Source organism: Chaetura pelagica, unplaced genomic scaffold, assembly GCF_000747805.2.
Source record: "Chaetura pelagica isolate M959 unplaced genomic scaffold, ChaPel_1.0 scaffold10, whole genome shotgun sequence".
NCBI classification, from domain to species: domain Eukaryota; kingdom Metazoa; phylum Chordata; class Aves; order Apodiformes; family Apodidae; genus Chaetura; species Chaetura pelagica.
The window spans coordinates 9,937,845-9,960,370 of record NW_009952263.1 but is presented as its reverse complement, the minus strand read 5'-3'; the positions used below and the strand labels follow the sequence as shown (position 1 = coordinate 9,960,370).

Here is a 22,526-nt window from a genome sequence, read left to right as displayed (position 1 = left end):
TTCCTGCTGCTATCTACACAAAACCCATTTTCCATTTGCTCATGCTTCCATAATTGACCAAAAATTAAATAACTTGGAGAAGAGAATTTCTAGAAGCAGGTATGTACGGGAGAGATCTGTAAACAACACACATAGATATTTTGAAAAGGAAAATGTGAGTTTTAGAAATGTAGTCTTGATTACAGTTGGCAGGAAGCCCAGAATAACTGTCCTGGGACTCTTAAACAATGTTGTTAGTCGCAGTAAATTTGTGGGGAGCGAGGGGTGTAACTTTTGGCAATGACAGCTGGGTCAGGATATTTTTTTGAGATGAAGCCAAAATGGCCTTTCTTCTAGCAAAAAAACCTCAATACACTGTCTTAGCCTGACCTTACCCTGGCAGCCAATTACTATCTCTTCTGTAGGATAGACATAAAAGGAGCAGCTGGTATTCAGGTACCTCTTGGGAGACCAGTCTGCTTCCAGAGAGGTGGAGAGACCTAAAAGAGTTTGATTTCACTGGCACGGCAGAGCTGAGTCACAGGAAGAAAATGTCTGTATTCATCTTTCTAGTTTACCTGCAGTGTGTGTCAGGGGTGTGGCTGTTCATTTATTGTTTAAGATGGGTGTCACTTTGCTGGCTTTTGTACAGTGTCACACAACTTTGTCTCTGATTTCTGTTTGGCAATCTTTGAACTAATGACATTAGCTTTTAATTGTAATCATGAAAGCAGTACTTAACTACTTGAGACAAAATTGGTTAGTTTGGTAAAACTGCATGAGTTGTACTGGTTTCTGACTGTTTCGGGCTTTCCCTTCTTCCTTTTTTAGTGGCAAAGTCCTTTTTACCAACCATTATTGTTATATTTATGATTCACATAATCTGTGGAACTCACTGTAGTAATTTTAAAGAGTTACAGACCAGTGGCAATAATTAAGTCATGTTGTTAAAGTCATCCTTCATAAGTCTTTCACCTAGACATCTGAATTTCTGAATTCAGCAGGACTGGCATTCGTTCTGCTGCATACTAAGGACATGAGGCCATCTGTCAGCTCTGTTGCATCACTGCAGGGCACTGTAGAGGTCTTGGACTAGGATGACCAGGGAGCTATGCCCCTGGTCATCAGTCTGGAGTGCAAGCAAGCTGTCTCTGGGTCCCACCAATTACTGTCAAACTCTTTCCATAAAGCAGCTTCAAGTTGCCCTCTCGTTTCAGTTTTTGAGTCTGCAGGAGCTGGTGTGTTTTACCATGGGACAGTGGGTTTTTAATGTCAGGTTGAAAAGTATATGTAACATCATATGTAAGAATAAAGATTGTATCTTTGGTTATACAAGCTGGAAGAAACTGGGCACTAAGTGGTGGTGAACCAAGATGAGTAAGATCCACCCTCCCTTCATACATCCCTGTTTTACAGGGAACACTTCAGGAGTTTTGTCCATCTGGAATGACAGAAAGAGCTGTCAGAGTACAAGACTATGGGACATTTTCTGTGCTCTTCAGAAGTTCCAAGTTACCCCAGGGCAGTGTATGACAGTTTTTAGTTACTGATGATTGTATACTGTTTAGTGTAACTTGTAGTTAGAATAGCTGTGAAGTTCTCATTGTTACTTTTTGACCAGTCTTGAATTACACAGTAATCTCTGTAATATGCATTTTGAGGTAGGTTCGTGTAGATTTGAATTCTCATTTAATTTAAGCATAGCAAAAGGGCAAGAATTCATCCATCTTCATATACTTGGCCAAGACAAAAAATACACTAAAGAGACAGACTTTCCATGTTTTAATGTAGTATCAGTACATATTGGGTAGTGTAATTGGTACACAGGCCAGAAGCTACTATAAGGAATCCACAGTATGTTTTCTACAGTTAATGGAACTGGGTAATGGGAAAGCTGTGTCCTTAGGACATACCAAACTTAATGTTACTTAGATGTCAGAAAAGCCATTTTTAAAACTGTCAGCACTTGTGCTTGCCTTTTGTTGAAGCTGGTGCCTACAAGGCAGCAATGCAGGACAGCACACGTGTGCCCATGTGGAGGAGAGCAGCAGCATCTTTTTCAAATCAGTTTTGCAAAAAGGAATGCTGCATTTTTACATGATAGGGTGTCACACTTGTCAGAAGCTTGAAAGGAAGGAGAAAAATGTAAACAATGTAATCTTATCAAGACACTAGCAGTAACCAGTATGTGTTATGGTTTGGTTTTTTCTTTAAAAAAAAAAAAAGGGTGAAGGGGGCAAAATCATAGAATCATAGAATCTTAGGGGTTGGAAGGGACCTCGAAAGATCATCTAGTCCAACCCCCCCTGCCAGAGCAGGGTCACCTAGAGTACATCACACAGGAACGCATCCAGGTGGGTTTTGAATGTCAAGATAAACCACATCTACCGCTCTACCATCATCTATCCACCTAGTAATTTCCTCATAGAAGGCTATGAGGTTAGTCAAACATGGTTTACCCTTGATAAAACCATGCTGACTGCTCCTGATGACCCCCATGTTGTTGATATGCCTAGAGATAGTGACAGGAACAAGTTGTTCCATCACCTTTCCAGGGATGGAGGTGAGGCTGACCGCTCTATAGTTACCCAGGTCCTCCTTCTTGCCCTTCTTGTAGACTGGTGTGACATTTGCTATCCTCCAGTCCTCAGGCACCTCTCCTGTTACCCATACTGAACAAATGAACAAAAAGCTAAAATAACTAGAGTAAATAATGTGAAAAACCTGCCCAAAACAAACAAAAAAACCCCCTCACTTGACTTTTTAGCTAATGAAAGCTTTATATAAGGTGAACAGGCAGTGCTGATTTTTTTAAATTATTTTTTAAAATGGCAGACCTTTCTATGAATCAGTGTGCATCGTGTTGATTCTAATTAAAATCTTTAGTTACCCATGGTCCATGGCAGTGGAGCAAAATAGGCATGTGGGGAAACTGCTGCTGAAGTGGTCCTGCCTGTGCTGACATGGGTAATACAAGTGGATGGAGGGCACTGGGAAGATCACTTCTACTTGAGTAATGAGTTACAGAAGCATATTTCATTTGTCACTCAGTATGTTTTAATTTTCATTAAAACTGACAGGTTTCTTTTTCTGATAGGGCAATTAAAATTTCTGTGGTATTCTAACATTTGGATGGGGATGGATTCCTTCAGGAATGATGAGTTCTGTGTTCTGTTGCAGTGGGGCATTCAGGCCAGCGGTTGCTTTCAGGTCTGTGGAGAGACCCTTTCTAAAGGCTGGGTTTTGTTGACTGCATTAACAATTTTGAATGGGAAAAGAGTCCCATCTGTATCATGTTAGCCACATCATTTTGGTTAATGTCCTTATATACCAAATTAATACTAGCTTTGACAAATCCTGACTGCTTACTCAACTGAAATTAATAACCCTTAATATAATGGGTAACTGATGTGTTCATGGTTGGGTCTGTCCTAAACAAATCTTAAGGACCTCGTCTGAGGCTGAAGAGCCCTTTCACCAGAGAAGAACTTCCTCCACCTCAGTAAGACTTGGTTGCACACAATAAGTGCTGTGAAAAAAATGCTCAGTGTTCAAGCAATAGCTGAGTGACAAATAATAAAGAATTGTAAGAAAGTAATTTTTCCCCTTTTTTTTGTAAGTGATTTTTTTTTTTTTTTTTTTTTTTTTTTTTTTTTTTTTTTGAGGGAAGACACACATACATTTTGTCAGGTAAATTCTGGTGCGCCGACTGTCAGGTACTCAGCAACTTTGTCATGGTTTTGGCATCAGAGTATTTTAAAAAGTTTTTCTTCTTTCTTGCATCCATCTTATCTCCTCTGTGACAAAAGGAACAAATAATGTAAAACCCATCTGCCCTTTTTACTTCAGGTGCAGAGCAAGCAGGTCAGACAGGGAAACATCTCTGTTGCTAGCATCTGTCACAGCAAGCCCCACTAGCTGCTTAATGGAAATGTTAAATGGTTGAAACTAAACAGCTGCTTTCAGGAGAAGAAAATATTGAAGGAATCTTTGCATCCTTCTCTGTTTCTATTAACTCTTTGTAAGGACAAAGCCCCAGAATGAAATGTGAATATGCATGTTAGTTACGTGTATAAAACTTACAGCATGTATGCTGTTATATATGGTCCCTTACACATCCATTTTTTAAGATAAGTGACATGATTCATAATTCTTGCATGTAAGGCATCTTTGAGAAGAAAATGATTTAGGAGTTGGAGTTTCATGAATCTTGATGAATGTACCTGTTTTCCTACCTTGAATAGGTTTTGTGCTTTATTATCTGCTCGCAGAATTGAACCAAAATGCTATATAGTTTTATACTGCAGATAGAATGGGTTTACAAACACAGTTCTGATTTTAATTCCTTCAGTTCATTTTCCTCTTGTGCTTTCTTCCTTTCTCTATTTGCTTACATCACTGTGCCTATTTAAGTCTTAATTTGTAATAATGTCATCACAGAATAAAACCCAAGCCAAACCTGCTAAACATATTGTAGAATCATAGAATGCTTGTCAGAAGGGAGCTCCCAGAATCCAGGCACTCCAGGTATTCTTAATTTTTCTGCTGGACAATTTCCCACCACAGGCAGATTTTTTTCCTTTTGTGAGAGGTGAGGAGCAGGTATTCCCTAGAGACATGGACCTGCCTTCCTAACCTAATAGAAGCTCTGAGGCAAACCTGCTTGTCCATCAGCAGAGTGATCCTCATCAGTGGCCACTGGCAGCTTTTGATGTGCTGTTAGTGCTGATGGACAGCAGACAGCAGAGCTGACAGAGCTGCTGAGGGGGGCAGTGGAGCTGGTGTGCCTGACAGCAGCCTGAGGCCTGGGACCTGCTCAACTGGTGAGAGGAGCACTGGCAGATCACTCAAAACTGACCACTGGGAGCCAAGCATGAGAATCGAAATAAAGTGTCTTTTGCCGCTTGCTGAAATGAAATTGGGCAGATTTTAAGTCTGACTTGACACTCTGTTGTCTAGAATGTAAGTTTTAGCTCTCAATAAAATGCTGTCATGGTTGGCAGTGTGGTGCCCTGCGTTCAGTTTAACTCATCTGTTCCAGCCTGGCCCTCAGGCAGCAGCAGTGAGGTGACCTGCATTGCTGAGTTCCTGTGCTGGTGGCAGCATCCTGGCAGCACTGGCATGTGGTTCTGCTCTCCAAGTAGGTGGTCGAAAGGCAAGCTGTGTTCATTAACCATGTCTCCCTTTTGTACACTCAAGTAAAACTTAAACTGCAGAAGGTTATAAAAGGAAAGGTGAATTTCATCCAGGTTTATGCTTGATAACAAAAATGCATTTGGAGGAGGGAGGGGAAAAAAGGCTGTTTCTAGTGAATATTATTTAAAATACTTCCTTTGTTTAATAGGATGATAACACTGTACCTTCTGCTCCTGATCCTCCAAGTCTTCTTCTGCATGAACGTGGAACAGGTTTCTGCTTTGATGCCAGGTAGATGTTCTCTTTTATTGGTCTTTAATGGCATGGGTAGGTTTCTATCTAACTAGATGTTTTTACTCAAAGGTGAGGGGTGGAGACAAAAAACTACTAAGCATGGTCAACAAACGTTTGGTTTACAATCAACTGTCAGAGAATATGCTGTGAGACTGGGTAGACTATGCTAGACCTTATTTTGACAGAACGTGTACCATTTCTTCAGTAAATGCATGAGTAACTTTTGGTTTTTCCCCTTTCTTTCCAACCTAATTGTGCACCTAAGTTTAGAGCTTTTATGGAGTGTGGTGTTTGCTAAGAGCAAGCATTTATGAGCAAGGAGAGTGGTTTCCCATGAAACTGCTTGGCTGTTAAGACAGTCAATAGATTTGTATTCAGGGGTAGCTGGAATTACGTCAAAACCTTGTAGCTTTTAAAATGGCAGGTTATTTTGGAATTCCTCTGCAAAACTACTTTAACTGCTTTCAGACATTGACAAGACATTGAAATCAACTGTATACTTGCTTAGATACATAGCCTGCCTGAATTTAAGTTTGTAGTAAAGCTCTTAACTTTGGTGGCAACAGGATCCTGCTTTGATATTTTCTTTTGCAGTAACGGATTAAATAACTGTTTCCTTTTCCCTTTCTCTCCACCTCCTTGTGAAGCTTTGATGTGCACAAGAAGTGCCCTCTCTGCCATGTGATGTTTCCACCTAACTATGACCAGAGTAAGTTTGAGGAACACGTGGAGAGCCACTGGAAGGTGTGTCCCATGTGCAGTGAGCAGTTCCCACCTGACTACGATCAGCAAGGGTTTGAGAGGCATGTTCAGACACACTTTGATCAGAACGTATTAAACTTTGACTAAAAACTTTATTTTGCAGTGTAGCTTAAAAAAACCCACCACTTTTGAGTAGTCCACTTATGGAGCCAAACCAGTGCAGCTTTTCTGTAACAGTGCAAAACTCTGATCCCAAGCTAATGTACTCTTACCGGGAGCTGTGACAAGTCGTGGCTATAAGCTGCTATGGGGTTTTCTTCTCTCTCTACCTAACATTATACTAGAAAAACCCAGAAAAAACCCCACTTTGTTGTGTATGTAGCTATTTATTACCCTACTTAGTGGAATTTAATTGTAAGGACACAGGAGTGACTCTGCCTCAGAAAAAATGAGATCAGCTTCACGATGCTCTTCAGCTACACAAAAATGCCACCAAAGCACCCAGGGTTTCTCTTGACCATAACTGAGGCATGGTTAAAAATGTAATAAACAGATGTTTCTCCTAGCAAAGTTGTGTAGTTTTTCCTTTGAGTCACAGCTACATCAGAAAGTTGCATTACTTACCCTATCAAAATATAGTTTTCTAGTACATTTCTGAAATGTAGATGCACGTACTGTGAGATGAGATGCTTGTAACAAACTAACGGCAAATACTTCAGTCTTACATCTGGAACGTTTGCCTTAAGGGATAATGTGAAATTAAGTATGTTACACCTTCAGGCAGTGGTTTTGAGTTGAAAGAATCTGTTGTGTTGAAAAGCCTGAAAGCAATTGTTTAAAAAAATCATTGCCATTATGTTGCAATTGCAGTCAGTAGGAAATATTGTTATATTTTCACAGCAGTGAATTATGTTCCTTTTTGCTTAGGGCTTTTAAAACCTTCTGTGTTTTAACTTCATGCATTTCTTTCCAGTAAGTAAAAACATGTGTGTGTATCTAAACATTTTATATTTACTTTAACTGTATTAAGTAAATTTGCTTTCCACTTGTACAGTAGTCTTGTTACATTAAAAGCAAAATGATTCATGGAGTCAATGATCCCTTTTTCCCTGCTGCTCATTTTGAAATAAACCCGAGTTGGGCTTTACATACTTACAGTGAGTGATGTTTCAGCTCCGTGTGACAAAGAAACCTGCCCACATCTCTTCATATTCTTAGAGAGACTTAGGGACTAAGGTTTTGAGTAACTTCTCGTCTGCAGGTCTCTCATGAGCACGTGCAATATCCTGTTCAGTGCAGGATTTATGGAAGCTGCATGAGGCTGATAAATCTGCGTTTCGGCCTCTGTTCCATTTTAAGTCTTAGAGTATTTTTTTTTTTTAACTTAGAACTTCATGTCAAGAGATGGTCTGAGGTAACACATGGAAGCACTGAAAGAACAATTTGTTCATTTTTTTTCTGACCATAACTCATCAGCATATGAAAAGTTAGGCTGTAAAACTAAAATATTATTAAAGACTTCTGAAATATCAGAGGCTGGTATCCCACCCAGGCAGGAGGACAACCTCGAAATGTGACTGTGCCAAAGCAGAGATGTGTGTAAATATAGGGAATTACTGAAATAGTTTCCCTGTTAAGCAGTCATGCCAGGGTGGCTATTTAAAGTAACCTACTCAGGGAGGTTGTAGGTATGTGACAGAAGCCAAAAACCTCTACTAAAACCTCACTGAATTAAAATGTTAATGATTTCTCCTTTAGTAGTAATTGATAGCCACTTCATTTCTGGAAACGCTTAGGAGAAAGGTAACCCATATCCTGCCACTGGGAGTGGTCAGTCCCAATTTTATCTGGTAACCCAATTCCTTTTGCAATGTTGGAAGGAAATCTGAATTCCTTTTGACCCATTAAATAAATTATCTGATTGATAAAAAAAACCCTTTTTTCTTCAGGCTGTGGCATCCTGTGTCACCTTGTGCCCTGAGGGTGCTGAAGTTGCTTCACTGGGTAGAGTCTGATGATACTGAAGTAAGAGATACAAATGAGAGACCATATGCAGCCCAAGAACATAACTCTGGGTTAGGAAGGAGGACAGAGCAGTCTTTTCAGATCAGAGGCAGTTTATTTTAAATGTGATTTGATTTACATTTATAAGCAGCTTTCTTGACAGGATTTCTTTTAAGTTGCCTTCAGTTCTAAAACAAACCTCTGTCACTTTCAAACTTAAAGTACTTTGTCCCCAACAAAACATATGAAAATATAATTTAAAGCACACTTTTCACAGACACAGTACAATACATTCACTATACACAGTATAACAAAATAGTCCCATCTTTACCAGTTTAATAATACTGTCACAATGAATAAGTAAATAGAAACTGGAATTTCTTTTTTCATAGTTGAAAGGAATTTACATGCAACAATGACGCTTTACGACTGTTTAGCTGTTGAATGAACTTGCCCAGCCTGTAGTTTCTTGCACTAGGAGCAGAGCCTAAATGTGTTTGTTGGCCAGATCTGTTGCCAAAACTGCAGAAGGTGGGAAATGGCCACCTGGGCCTTGTGTGTGCCAGGAACTCTCATGTCTGGATCATCCTTCGACCCCTGACTGACAGCACAGCGCAAGCACTGTCACCTCTTTGGGGTATGAAACAGTGATGGTTTGTTTGAAACACTTACTCACTAGGATGATTTTCAAGTGTTTTAATTAGACTTTTACTCTGCTGGAGAACAGGTAATTGTCATCCTTACCAACTTTTTATTTAAAGCTTTGGGGGAAAGAAAAAAAAATAGAGGGAAAGCTCATTCCTCCTTTATTTGAGCTTTCCTTTGCACGTGAAGGGCAAGGACCAAAGCAAAGGCGATGGCCGTGGTTAACACGGCGAGTTCCTCCCTAACCCTGGGGGGGTCAGAAGTGTTTTGGGGCTGGGGCAGGGGCTGCCCCCTCCCCTCCCGGCCAGCTCAGCTCCAAGAAGAGCACTTGTGAGAGAAGAAGGCGCAAGGCAAGATAGCAAGCAAGGAATGCTCAGGTATGGTCCAGACACGAAGCCCTCTCATGTTGGCCTTTGTTTGCCATCAGTCTCTGACCACCTGCTGCAAGAAGCACTTAATAATCTTCAGTAAGGCTCATATGTCATATTTCTGCAAAATTAACTGTAAAGCTAAACAGACACTTCCCCATGGAATGCAGTGACCTATAATGAGAAGGAAAAAAAAAACAACACACAAAGGAAATCTCAAAATACAATAAAGATGAGGGGGAGGCATTAGAAACTCCCTTAGCACAAATAATGGACCTCCTTAAACCAGGCGTAGAATTTTTAATTTTTATTTGCAACCACAGGCACATGCTTGTACAGTAGTTGCAAGAATTGGCAACACATAAAACATTAAATCTGTTGGCAATAGAGAACTACAAAGTGCTTTAAAACTTCATCTGAGATGAAGATAATTGTTTCTCACACACACATAAATTTGCACTTAAGTATTTCCAAGTGTCTTTCTGACGGATAGTTCAGGGGTAACTATTTAGTTGGACTGAGAGATTGGTCCTCAAATATTTGATGGGCATGAACACAATATGACACCTTGTACAACAAAAAAGTAGTAATTTCTAACACTAAGGTGATTGTTTACTAGTTTGAGTGGCAGGATTTTCATCATTTCAAGAGGGAAGAAAAAAAAAAAAAGATTTGCAAGATAATATAAAATACAGCAAGCACACCTTTTATGTATGTTATTTAAGTATGAAAATATTTTTAGCATATTATGTTAAACATTCTTTCTTATTTATATTTCCATTACCTAAAAGTCTTGCTACTCCACTGATAACTCCATTTATGTAAGGCATGTTAACTCTAGTTTGACGAGGGTGGTGTTGTTTTGGTTTTGCACACACATTGACAGATGCATCAAAGTCTTCATCACGTTACAATCTTGAAAGGATGTCAGTGCCAAGCTCTCCTCCTCTCACTCCTATTCAACACTTCAGGACAACTAAATACCCGATGCCCCCCACCCCCCATCCCCAGTTTGTTTGTTTGTTTTGGAGAAAAATGTTCTGAAGAACCTATAGCTTTTATAGCACCTTATCTCATAGTAATGAAAATGGGTATGATGATTACATGTGCAAATGTACAAAATCATTAACTCTACAAAGATACATCATTCCAAAATTACAGAAAATTTTAAAGCATGCATTTAATTTTTTTAAAGGGTTGCTGAATGCTTCCCCTGAAAAAGGTGGCTGTTCTCAAAATCAGCAACTGCTGGTGAGGGTTTCTTGGCACGTTTGTGACCAGCATGTTATTGCTGCATCTTCCTGATAATCTCAGCAGACACGGGGGGATGGAAATTGATTGTGTGGTGCCGCAGGCCCTGAGCTGTCTTGTAACTCTTCCCACAGCGACATTTGAAGGGTTTGCGCACGCGGATTTGCGTTCTGTGGCCGTTCTTGGCGTGGTACTTTATACCGTTCACATTCTGCAGGTGAGAAAGGACAATGTTAGTGGTCAGGGCTGGTCGGGGCTTCCTGGTAAGAACTGGAAATTGATTCACCTCACAAGCAAAATCACAGTCATTGCTAGGAACTCCCGCTGGATGTTGCACGGGCTGGGCTTTCAAGATACGAGATGGGACAAAGTCTTGAATAATCCGTGGTTCTAAAGTATGAAACATCTACCTGCGTAATTCTGATTTTTATCTCCTGGTTATGGCTCTTTCAAAAAAATAGCATGTAATGGGCTCGGGCATTGATGTTCTTCACTTCCTGACATTTTTTCATATGGCATTGACAAATTTTATTCAGAGGTTCATTTACAAGCAAACAAAGAATTGGCATGAAGACTAAGTCACACTTCTTCAAAAAACTGAAGCTCCCCTCCCATGGTGTGTTTGTTCCGTTTGGTGTCATTGTTTCTAGATATGTCTTTAGGCACCAGCAAATTCTGATAGTTTACACATTGTCTCCAAAGAATTAACTGCAGGGAATGCTTAACTTAAAGAGTTACACAGGGCACTTAGAAAATCATCCAGAGAAGACATCTTCAAAATAGCTATTGTTTGAGAATATTCTACAGCATAGTAGTTCATCAGAGAACTGATTTCCACTCTAGTTAGGAGAGAAAGAACAAAAACCAGCACGACACTGACCCTTACACTGGCAAAGTCAGGAAACAAGACTTTTTGCTAGATTAATCAAGAACCTTATGAAACGGTGTCGAGACCTGAGCAGGGCAGCCCAGGGGGATTCAGAGACCCTCTTGCTTTCTAAACTCCTCAGAGAGCTTAGGTGCAGCTGGATCCAACCTTTGTCTCAGACCTGGCCCTTCCAGGGAAAATGTCAGGGTCCAAGGAAATGCTCAACCATCTAATACCCCTTGATCAGATTAAGGTGAAATGACACTCAAGGTCTGTATTTGAATATTAGGTTTACTTAAAGCTATAGAAGGAATATGGACACTTCAATCATTATCTTAGGCTGCACAATCATAAAGGCTGACAGATCACAAGAGTACAAACACGTATGTTTAAGCTGCACAACCTGACAAAAAATCATTGTTAGACCTTGCGTTACTTAATGATGACAGGAAGGGAGATAAGAAAAGTGTAGAGAGATAACAGAAAGTCACCAGTCCTGGATCCAGTGTTGGGCCAGCCAGTGGGGGAGAGCTGGTGTCATTGAGGCTCCTGAGCCCACCATTGCGGCCCCTTGTTTTATAGGCCTAGTTTCCTTGTTTCACAAGGATGTGCAAGCCTGACTGAGTCACAAGCCTAAGCAGCTGGAGTGGAACCTCCGCCCCTCCATCCTTATCTCAATCACTGTACATGCAGCCTCAGGCCATATGCAGCCATCAGTGCAGTCTCCATCCTCTCACGCAGGCCTTTTGGAATGCAAACGAGACTTCAAACGAGACTTCGTTTTGGGGTTACAGTGGGGTTTGGACACCAATTCCAGCAAGTGTAGGTCCTGAGGACTGGTCCCTCACAAACAGAAATCAAAATCATACCCCTCTCCTTCCTCTCACATCTTTCTGGCAAAAGTGTAAAAAGCTGTTGTGGTCTCACTAGCATGTGATACTTCTTTATCTAGGATCTATTTTATTAACTGTCTCTTATCTGCTTCCACCAGTAGAGCCTGGATTTTTGGATAAATGAGGAAAGGCAAACTGTCTTTCATTAGAGTTTCTTCTAAAAGGAAAAAAGATGCCAAGACAATTTATGACAAAGGTACAGCTCCGAGGCTCTACTGTGTCCTCTCTAAATTAGTTTCCAGATATCTATCTCAGGGTTTAAAAAAATATTTTTAAAAAGTCAAAATCAAGTCACATCCTGAATATTAATTAACCCACTAAATTAAAAGAAAACACAACAAAAGTCCTCTTTTTAAGCCGCAAATTCAACACACAGCTTACAGTAAGTGGAAGCTCCAGCTTTGAACTCATACCCATCAGCCAAGTTAAGACAATCTCTTTCTTAAAAAACACAAGAATAAAAAGCAAAAAGCCTTCAGTAAACAGAAAAGAGCTACAACTCCTAAAACTTCCTAAGACTGTATACAGCAGAAGGCAAATCCCAGAAAAGCACAAGGTTAACATCTTCAATGCCACTTCCCTGTGAACGCTTCCTGTTCTCCTCCCCTACCTCCTAATCCAACTTCCTCTGAGTAAGAATCTCAAGTGTTATGTCCCACTCCTGAGCCAGTCCCTGTGTGTGCTGCCCTCCACTGCCTTGCTCCAGCCACAGCTCACAACTACAAGAGAAGTGTAAGGAACTTGGAGCTCCCATCAGGGAATCAGGGAGGAGTAGAATTGCAACAGAAACTGCCCAGTCTCTCGGATAGCTACAATGTTCTCACCTTACAAAGTGCAGTGCTGGTCCTTATTTATGACACATTAACTGTGCCACGGCAGCAATGTATTTTTAATCTTTAAGCAAAAAAAGTTCTCCTGTTTCAATCATAAATGTGAGCATGATACTGTTCTCGTCAGAACTTGTAACACCCTGTGGAGTCTGCACCGCCGAAGTGGCACTGCTAGGGCAGCCTGGGGGTCTGGAGAGGTTGATTTGTGGAAATCTTTTAGAAACAAAAACTTACCCTAAAATATCCACCCTGGAAAACGTGTGCGGTGCAAGACTCCAAGAAACTGCTCTGCCCACAAATTCATGCTTCTCTCCTCTAGAGCATCCAGGCACTCAATCCTCACTTGAAGCTGCAAGTCCAGCCCCCAAATTGTCCCTTGCATGCTTAACAATGCTGGACAACTCTTGCACAATTGTCATGTGGGAGACAAGAACCTTCTGTCCCCAGTATAAACCAGACATATTGAATAACCTGCCCCCAGAGCACTTTACTTCTGGGTGAAGAGTGTTCCGAGGAGGACAGAATGCTGTACTGCCAAGACAGACAAGAGCACATCAAAGCTACAGATCATCCTCAAGAGCAGCCAAGTGAATTACCTTGCAAGTTATCTGAGATCCCGAGGCAGCTTTTAGATGGTTTTGCACATAGTAACAACCTTCAGCACCTGTAGGACTGTTGGGGTGAAGGGGCCAGGAATGTCACTGGATGGCACAAACACTGTCATAAGGCATCTGTCGACACCTAAGTACTGTTAAGGACCCGTGCCTTCCAAGAAGATAAAATCTGGAGGTGACCTGCTAAACTTTTGCTGCTGCAGTGAAATTTTAAAAGCAAAGCTATCCCCAAACCCTATATATATTAGAAAGTACAGAAACTGTTTGTACTTCTATTTTTTGCAAGAAATCACTTTAAGATACTTCTAAACTACTCTCAATTGCTGCACATGCCATAAATCTGCAATCACAAATACTCTTACTATTTATCCCAATGCTACTCTTCTCCTGATTCAGATTTTTTCATGATCCACTCAGCCTCAAGCACATGACGTGCTTTGATGAAGGGGAAAAAGTACTTTCAGGCAGAAAAAAATACCAGAAACCTACATGGAATGAACTGGGCCATGGAAGGTTTGAAAAACAGTAAACGTTGCAGAGTACGAAGGGCCAGTATAACATGAAATTTGACCTGTAGTCCTGTTTAAAAGAAAACTGTTGTTAGAATTACAGTCGACTCTTCAGAACTTTTTCCACTGCTGTAACGTAAACACTTTGTTGTATGTCAGGGCTGAGTTTGTTGAGGTACAGCAAAACCCACTGCCAAACTCATACATCACTTTTATTGCTCTGGTTACTTAGGGTGGCTCATTATTTACTCTCACAAAAGATTGAGGAAGATGGTAGCATAGAAAGGTACTCTAAAAGGCTGAAACAATTATTAACCTGGGACCAGACCAGGAGGAGACAGAGAAGTTTAGACTGGCATTACCTGGTTTGCATGGACACAAGAACACTTGCTGGGCTAGGCCCCTGGCACAGCAGCACTCATGAAGCTACCACACTGCAGAGAGCTTGCTACCCCCTTCAAGTAGGAAAAGAGATGTCAAAGATGGTTTGGGAGCATTTCTTGTTTCAGATTTGGACACTCGTGTTTTTTTTATCTCCTGTCTGTTCCTCCTGAAGTTGTCTCTGTGGTTCCATTTCCTCTTTGCTCAACCTGAAAGCTCTGGCTTGCTCGTTTCTTTCAAGTACATTCCCTTCTTTCCCTCTCTCACTTCAGTATTCCCCCTCCTGAAGCTCTTGGATCAGCCTTCCCAGGGGTTTGCCCCATTCGACAGGCCTAGGACCCTCATCTTGTTACCTGCCTGAAAGACAAATCCAATGCCTCAGCATTCTTGGAAGGTACCCCTTCTCCTTTTGCCCAAGGCCTGTACTGCAGTCATACCTGTATTTCTGTATGCCCAAGAAGATATTATTCTTTTATTATTGTATTTGCACAAACTAGAAGAATTATAACAAATACTCTATAGAGTTTTCTGTATAATGGTATTTATGTCTTATTTGTAGGGGTTTTCTCTCTCTCTCTCTCAAGTATCATTTGCTCTCTGGAAGTCACCTGCATAAGTTTATTTACAATAAACAAAGAATTTGAATGTCCTTCTCCAGAGCTAGAGACCAAATACCTGGCACACATAGGTGGTACTGAATGAAAAGGAAAATTAATCCCCACCTTCATAAATCCACGCGGGAGCTCCTAGAGGTGGTATTTTGCAAAGCATGTTATCTCCTCAAGATGCAGATGCTTCTAGATGGGCATCTACATGTGGATGTAAATCCAAAATTTGGTGAGGGTGAACTCCACAGAAGCAAGGCAAAGATCTTTGGGTTCCTCTGAATCATGCAAATGATTTTCTAAAAATCACATTTAAGGCATCTAATACAAACCATATGAAGAAAAAACAAATCCATAAATGGCAAACTATAAAATACTTACAGCTTGTTCTCTAGGTCAGTAACCATAATTAGAGAAGAAGAATGCAAGCTTCAGACAGTAGTTCAGAGGCTTGTGTTTTAAGCATCTTGAAGTCAGTGTGCTTCAGATTCATGTAGCTGTTTCTGACTATTCCACAAACAAATCTATCATTTTTTCCTCCAGAATCTTTGTTTCCTCAAGAAAATCTGTGCCGTGCTATATAGAGCACCAGTACATATTATAGGTGTATGATTTTATTTCTTGAAAAAATAAAGTTCCTGAAGAACAATTAAATGTTTATGACTCACTTCTACTGCACTGCCTATGGGAAACTGCCAAGAGATAGCAGCTGGGCAGAAGGCCAGTAGGGTCTTCTGATACTCATCTGGGTTTGTGTATAAACATGTTCTCATTACAGTTTCCATTGTCTGCCCCAGCCCATTCCTTGGGAGTATTTGTTGTACTCGTTCTGATCTTATTTACCTTTCCATAATGACTTTTCAGTGCAGAGGCCATCTCTGATCCTTGTACATTGTTTGCAAAAAGGAGCCCCATCCCTACTGGGTCCTTTAAGCAGTAGTGTAATACAAATAACATCTCTAAAAATAACATTTCTGCTTCTCAAATGTACGTCACCTAAGGCCAGACAAAAGAAGACTGTATATATCCTCTTTTCCTCCTGGCTCCCTAAAGGAATGCATCCCTTCTCAGCCGTAAAGTGAGCCTGGCAATTACTGTATGTGCATGTCCGTGTTCCTGTTTGAAACACTATAATTGTTTTACAACCCTGACTGTGATTATCCAGTACCCACCAGAAAATCCCAGTGCTTTGATCACAGGACTCCCTACCCAGACTCCACAAATAATTCATCAGAGGAGGGGGGTTAAACAGAAGGAAGATGAAGAGGAAATAAGAAACACAGCTGACACAAAGCTAGAAGGAAGGAAACAAAGATAAAAATGTAAAAAGAAAAAACTTAGGCTGAGAAGAAAAAAGGGAGGAAACAGAGCCCACAGAAAAGAGAAATGAGGTGAGGCAGAGTTTAAGGAAATGTGTTCCTATCAGGACTAAACAGAGGTGAGTTTCTTAGGAAAATATGGGACTTTTTATTTGCTGCTGCTCTCTACCTTTCAGCTTCTCTAAGGGTCATTAATTTGTTCCCTGTCTGACTGTTCAAACATTAATGGTGTACAAGATATCCCTTGGACAGTCCTCATGCATTTGAGATGAAGGTAGTGAGATAGCAGAAGCAGGCAGAAACAGCTTGCTTATTTGGGCAATAAAAGGACAGAGGCCTGGCAGTCAAACAGAAAACAGACAGGATATAGCAAATTACAGGGTTCTCCAGCCTTTGCCATTAAGTGAATGTTTTCTGCAATGCATAGATGCCCTGTGGGCACAGTGGCTTCTAACAATCACCATGGCTTGTTTGCTTCCTGAGTTAGGGCTTCAGCTTTTATACTATACCCTTCTTCTGACACAGCTTCTACCACACACAAGAGAAGTATTCATCTTGCATAATGTGGGTATGTCTGCGAAGTAATACTTGCAAATAGCCTGAAAACATCTTTCCCTCTGCTCTGCCCCTGGAGATGGTGTTCAGTTTTTCCTGTACCTGAAGAGGAGAATAACCATTATATAGTTCAGGCTAACCTCTACAAAAAAAGACCTGTATGTCACAAAGAAATGAGCACACTCCTCTCTTGCTCGTGTTTTAAGTGTCGTCAGTATTAACTGATGTGTGTATGGACCCGAGTCCTGTGCTTTGCTGCTACGGCAGCTGCTGCAGTTCGGAACAGCTGCAGCATCACTGAAACACGTTTTTGTCCACTACATGATTTCATGCACTGTTTATTCATTCTTGTCACAACTGTTTTATCTCAAATGTGATTGGTCTTCCTATATTTCCCTTTCATATTTCTGTTCTCTTTTAAGACCCTACTTTTCAATTATTTAAAGGAGAAGCCATAAAAAAAGCAACTAGTGTAAAGCTAACCCAGCCACCACTGCTTTTCTAGGGGATAGGTCAATGGTTGAATTCTCCAGTGCTTCGTGCAAAAACTTCAGGAAGTGATTTAAAGGAACGGTGCCAACATGCAATGTCTGTTCCCAAATGTCAATGATTACAGAATACTACACTGAAACAGTATGGTGTACTGAACTCCAAGCTATTCAGTATCATTTCACCTGTCTCTCCAGTTCATGTAAAGCAGCTGTCCTCACAATATCACAGCATGTTCTACACCAACCAGCTCAAGGTTCAAAGTTAAAGATGTTTCACTCCCATAAACAGAACAAAAATTTCTCATGATGGAAGGTAATTAAAAAGGGTGGTGGTTGTGTGGGAATTGTTCCACAGCATGTCACACAGAGGGATGCTAGCCTTGTACTTAGGGCCAGGTACAACAACTGCTGTGCAGACAAGTCATGGGGACTTGGACCAAGGACAGAACGGTGCCAGCCTTTCTCCTAGGCTCTGCCTTCCCAGTGTGATTTCTGACTTGTAGAACATTAACCACCACCTTCTGTGCACCACCTTTACCAAGAAAAGTACCCTGGACACAGTCTCACTAAAGGAGAGTCAGTATTTCTAGCAGTTAGGGAGAAGAAATTCCTTCTGGCACTGACGGACAGAAGCTTTTTATTTAGTATCTCTGAAAAGGAGCCAAGAGATTATTTTGCTGGTAGCAATTCCTGCATTCTGCAGTTCATTTGTTTAAATAACAGACAGCTAGTTCAAACGTGTAAAGTGAAAAGAGTCACTATATGTAATGTTTCTTGACTCACAGGGATGCAAAGGCTACATCCTTTGTAAAACTGGTAACTTGGCTGTTAACCAGTAAATAAAATATGTACTCTGCTAAAATACCACAAGAATAAATGCGGTAAGTCTATTTAATGAGAGAAGTGCAAACTGGTTTCAGTGGCTTCCCCTCCCCTCCACTATACCAGAGGGAAATACAGTAGGTCCGCATTACTGCTTACCTTATATCTTTTTTTACATCCAGGAACAGGACAGGCAAAGGGTTTCTCATCCCCTCCATTCATGCACATTGAACTAAGGATAGCTTCAGAGCTGATAGCACTTTCTGTAGTCCACGACTCATCACTGTCTGATTCTTCATAGTCTACTTCCTCCTCATCGTATTCACTACCTAGAAAAGTGGGGTAGTGAGATAAAACAAGAATAAATAAGAGCACAGCAAGATAACACATTCTGTATTTATTACATCAGTTACAATGACTTGTAATTTCCCCACTTTTCTCCTTGCTAGAAGACAGTTTTTTTTTAATTTTCTAAATCTATCTTATATTTATTCCTTCATAAAGACACCAGCAGTTCTTTTTCTAATAACCAGCACAGAAATTATTAATACATCTTCATAAACTGTTAACTGTGTGGCACAGAAAGTTCAAAGGACTGCGTTTAAAATGCAGTTTCACTACTTTTCAAACACCAGGATCCTTCCCACTTTCCCAGCGCCTGAACAGAAAATCTGTTCCCCCCACCATTGCAATTAAAGCTAATTTTAAGGCTGTTCTTCGTGCAATACAATACTGAAGAGTGTAATTCTACAGATCATAAACAGTGTAAAATAATATGTTGACAAGTCCTAATGCATTTACTAGCCCTTTGGAATTAATAGGAATTATAGCAGAACATTAATAAGAATTATATTGTAGCAATTATAGTTGTGAAATTCATTCCCTCAGGTGTGGGGATAAATTGCATTGTGTGGCTGCCTTGAACAGACCACAGTACGCTCCAGATATGCTATGACAGCAGCTGGTGCTGAGTATATTTGTTATTTTTAATTGCAATAACTATTAATGAAATTCTCTGAAGAAGTTAAATGTGAAACAAGAGAAATTAGGAAAGCAGAATTCCAACTATAAAAAACAGTTTAAAAAAAATAAGCAGGGGAGGAAAGAGCCCCGGCTGATTAAAAAGAAAATATATGCACAGAGGGAGAGAGAGGGAAAGCTGGGGGAAACTTTTGTGGTGTCAGCAGGAGGTGGTGCTGTGTTTCCCCTCCCCTTTCTTCTTTCCCTTTCCCAGCTCTGCTAAATTTTATCCTTTCTGCTGAAAGACGATTTGGCTCTGAGTGCTGGAATAGCTCCCGTTATTAAAGACAGTTATGTGACACTTACATGGCTCTATTTGCTTCCCTCATATGCCCTTTAAGTGCACGCCTCATGAGCAGCTCTGAGCAGAAAACACAGACAGATGCCTCACAGCACTTGAAAAAAGAAACATCCTGACTTCACAGAGAAAACCTATGCTGCAACATACACTGGGGTCTTTGGGGGTTTTTTGCTTCTGGCAAAACTAAACACACACCTATGGTCTCTATTTTTCCCTTTTGTATCCCCCCTTCCCCCAGTCCTCTCACTCAAATTCGGCACCTCTCCATCACTGAGTAAAAATGCATGTTAACTGGTAGCTGCGAGTACTCAGGGCTCCTGAGCTCTCATCAGATACTGCAAGTTCCCTTACAGATGTCAGGCCATCCACGTTTCTTTCCTGTGGTTTTCATCCATACGGGGTGGTGCGCAGATGAGGAAAGATGGATGGTTTCCCACCGTCAAGAACTGTCGACATGAGCGCACGCACACTCGCTCTGCAGCACATCTGGAAAACTCTGCCCTGCTGACTTCGACTCCTGATCCCACACTGAACGAGCCAACGCCAAAGAAAGCATTATTGACCTCTTAAAATATTTCTGAACTCGAGCAACAGTTAACCTAAAATGAAGTTAAGAGTTGTTATAGTTTAATTAACTAATAAACAAATGAAGGCAAAACCACAACTCTGCTTCTATGATTTCCTGCCCTTGATTGTATCTCGATGGAAAAAATTCCTCAGGCTGCTGCTTTCAAACTTTTTAGCTCAGTGGGTTTTTTTTTTTAAGCAAAGGCAACACAAAACCCTTTTGTAAATACATATATGCACTCCTAGGATGAGAAAATACACAATTCTGAACACTGATACCAACAATTTCTGCCATTATACATTTCCTGCCATTATAAGCGCTCCCCTTTTAAGCCCCCTTAATAGGAGATGATGTCCTCCTAAATGGGATTTCTTTATCCCAATGAAAACATAATTTGAGACTGTATGACATCTCCTAACAATATCATTACTTCTAGTGATAACAAAGAGCATCCTTTATAAAAGAACAATCAGTACTCTATAATAAACTTAATATGCAATATGGGATACAAGGGAAAAGATAGAACAGCAGGGAGAAGCAGCAATCATTGCAATTATGCACTTCCATAGGGTTTCCTGTACTTTCTGGGCTTCTTTTTAATTTTTCTACTAACTGTACAGTAAGATCCAATTATGAAACAAATTTTGCTTGTACTTCACTTGTAGGTAGACTCACTGAAGGAGAGAGATAGAAGAGACCAAAACATGTGCTTAAGCATCTGTGAGGTCAGACCATCCTTATAGTTCTCTCTTAATTAGCTTACTTGAACAAAAAAGTAAGAAGGCTCCAAAGAGTTTTTAAAATAGCATAAGCAAATGCTTCAGTGGCTCAAGGTTTTAAACCAAGACTTGCCCCTAGGCATTTTACAAATACAATGAGCTTTTTCATATGACTAAACATAAAAATATCTATTGCACAGAACAGTTACAATCCTAGTGCAAAGTACCTTAAAGGCATATTACCTTATACAAAGCTGGAACTGCAGAGTCTATCACTGCTTCTATCTAACAGTGTCCTACTAAACTTAATTGTTTGCACTCTCTTTAAAGAAAATATAAATACTACAAATCCCAAAAGATACTCAAGAGGGCCCTGGTCTAAACAAAATGTAAAAACTGACTGTTTTGAAAAAAAAATAATTAGCAAGAAAAAATTATCCTTCAAATAACTATGTTGTTTCAGTCACCAGAGAAAAACAACACTGATTCAAGTCTGCCTTTTAACTGATTCTGTGTCAGAATTTAATTTCCTCAGTTGTCAGTGTCTAAGAGCAGCAATCCATGCAGTGCCTCACTGATGGCAGGCAACATCACAGAAGGGGGAAAAAACCCAAGGAAAAACAGCGCAACACACAGGTTGGCGCTGCCATAATAAACAGGCCCTAGATGAGGTATTTTAATTAAGCACTGTAAGGCTGAGGGTGGTGGCTTTGTGAGGCTGTTCCCACGCTGAGCAGGAGACCCTGGCCCTCGGCAACACGTCAGGTGTACTGGCTGCAGCACGAGCTGCCAGCTCCTCTGGGCTCCTTGCCAGGGGCCAGCAGGCCCATGAAGGGGAAGTGTGCAGCCATGCACTTTGATCGAGATAGAGCTTGCTGGCTTGCCTTTTTGTTTTAAACTTTTTTTTTAATGTTTTGCAATAATTGCAAATATTTACTTTTCAAAAGGAAAAATAAAATTAAAATTAAGCACCCTTGGATTTAACCAATGGTCTGTTCCAGGGTGTAACAACTGTGTGACTTGGACAAGTATTTGCAGTAACTCCTAAGAGAGATCCAAGAGAGCTGGCTCACTGATCTCTGCTTGGACGCTGCCATGCACGGAAAACAGGATGCTCTGCTGGGGCACGCTGCCCTTCTGGGGGACAGAGCAGAGCCATTTCTGTAGCATGTGTGCTAATAGCCTTACCATTTCTCAACATGCAGCACTCAAAGGAAAAAATAATGAAATTAGGCTTCAGAGGTCTGAATTGCAAAAAAAACTTGCCCAAAGGTCAACAACACACATTTCTCTAAGACAGAGCGTCTAAGTATCTGGAGGGGAAAGGGCGGTAAGAGAAACACGTGTTTTCAGCGAGGTGATGTAGAAATACACAATATGAGTACTGTAACTCTGTACTAGTTTGACAACAGCAAGAAAACTGCCTTCTCCACCTCTCTCCTCTGGCAATGCTCCTTGTGAGGCCTTTGCTAGCTAGCTTGCTGCTTTTTACCACATCCAATTTCATCATCTGGCTTTCGTTCAGAGATCCTACATGGTTCTACCTCTGTCTAACCTAAAACCAATGTTATATCACCCAAATTACTCAGTAACATCTTCCTAATGTTCCTAATAAGCAAAGTTGCACCAAAAGGCTCGGTCTATCTGCTCTT

The 22,526-nt window shown here is 40.7% G+C and overlaps 2 protein-coding genes across 4 annotated transcripts in view; one reads left to right on the top strand and one right to left on the bottom strand.

Moving 5' to 3' along the window:
* Positions 1-6,258, top strand: part of TAX1BP1 (Tax1 (human T-cell leukemia virus type I) binding protein 1) — a 62,611-nt gene extending 56,353 nt beyond the window's left edge. For all 3 annotated transcript variants that reach the window (XM_010007554.1, XM_010007556.1, XM_010007555.1), the window contains 2 exons: positions 5,324-5,406; positions 6,057-6,258. In XM_010007554.1, coding sequence (XP_010005856.1) covers positions 5,324-5,406; positions 6,057-6,258 — 285 coding nt within the window. The remainder of the gene's footprint in view (positions 1-5,323; positions 5,407-6,056) is intronic.
* A 3,084-nt stretch (positions 6,259-9,342) lies between these two features.
* Positions 9,343-22,526, bottom strand: part of JAZF1 (JAZF zinc finger 1) — a 92,958-nt gene continuing 79,774 nt past the window's right edge. Inside the window, exons 5-6 of the mRNA XM_010007638.1 lie at positions 18,426-18,595; positions 9,343-10,590 (exon numbers count right to left, since the gene is read on the bottom strand). Of these exons, the coding sequence (XP_010005940.1) occupies positions 10,414-10,590; positions 18,426-18,595 (347 nt within the window). The 3' untranslated portion in view covers positions 9,343-10,413. The remainder of the gene's footprint in view (positions 10,591-18,425; positions 18,596-22,526) is intronic.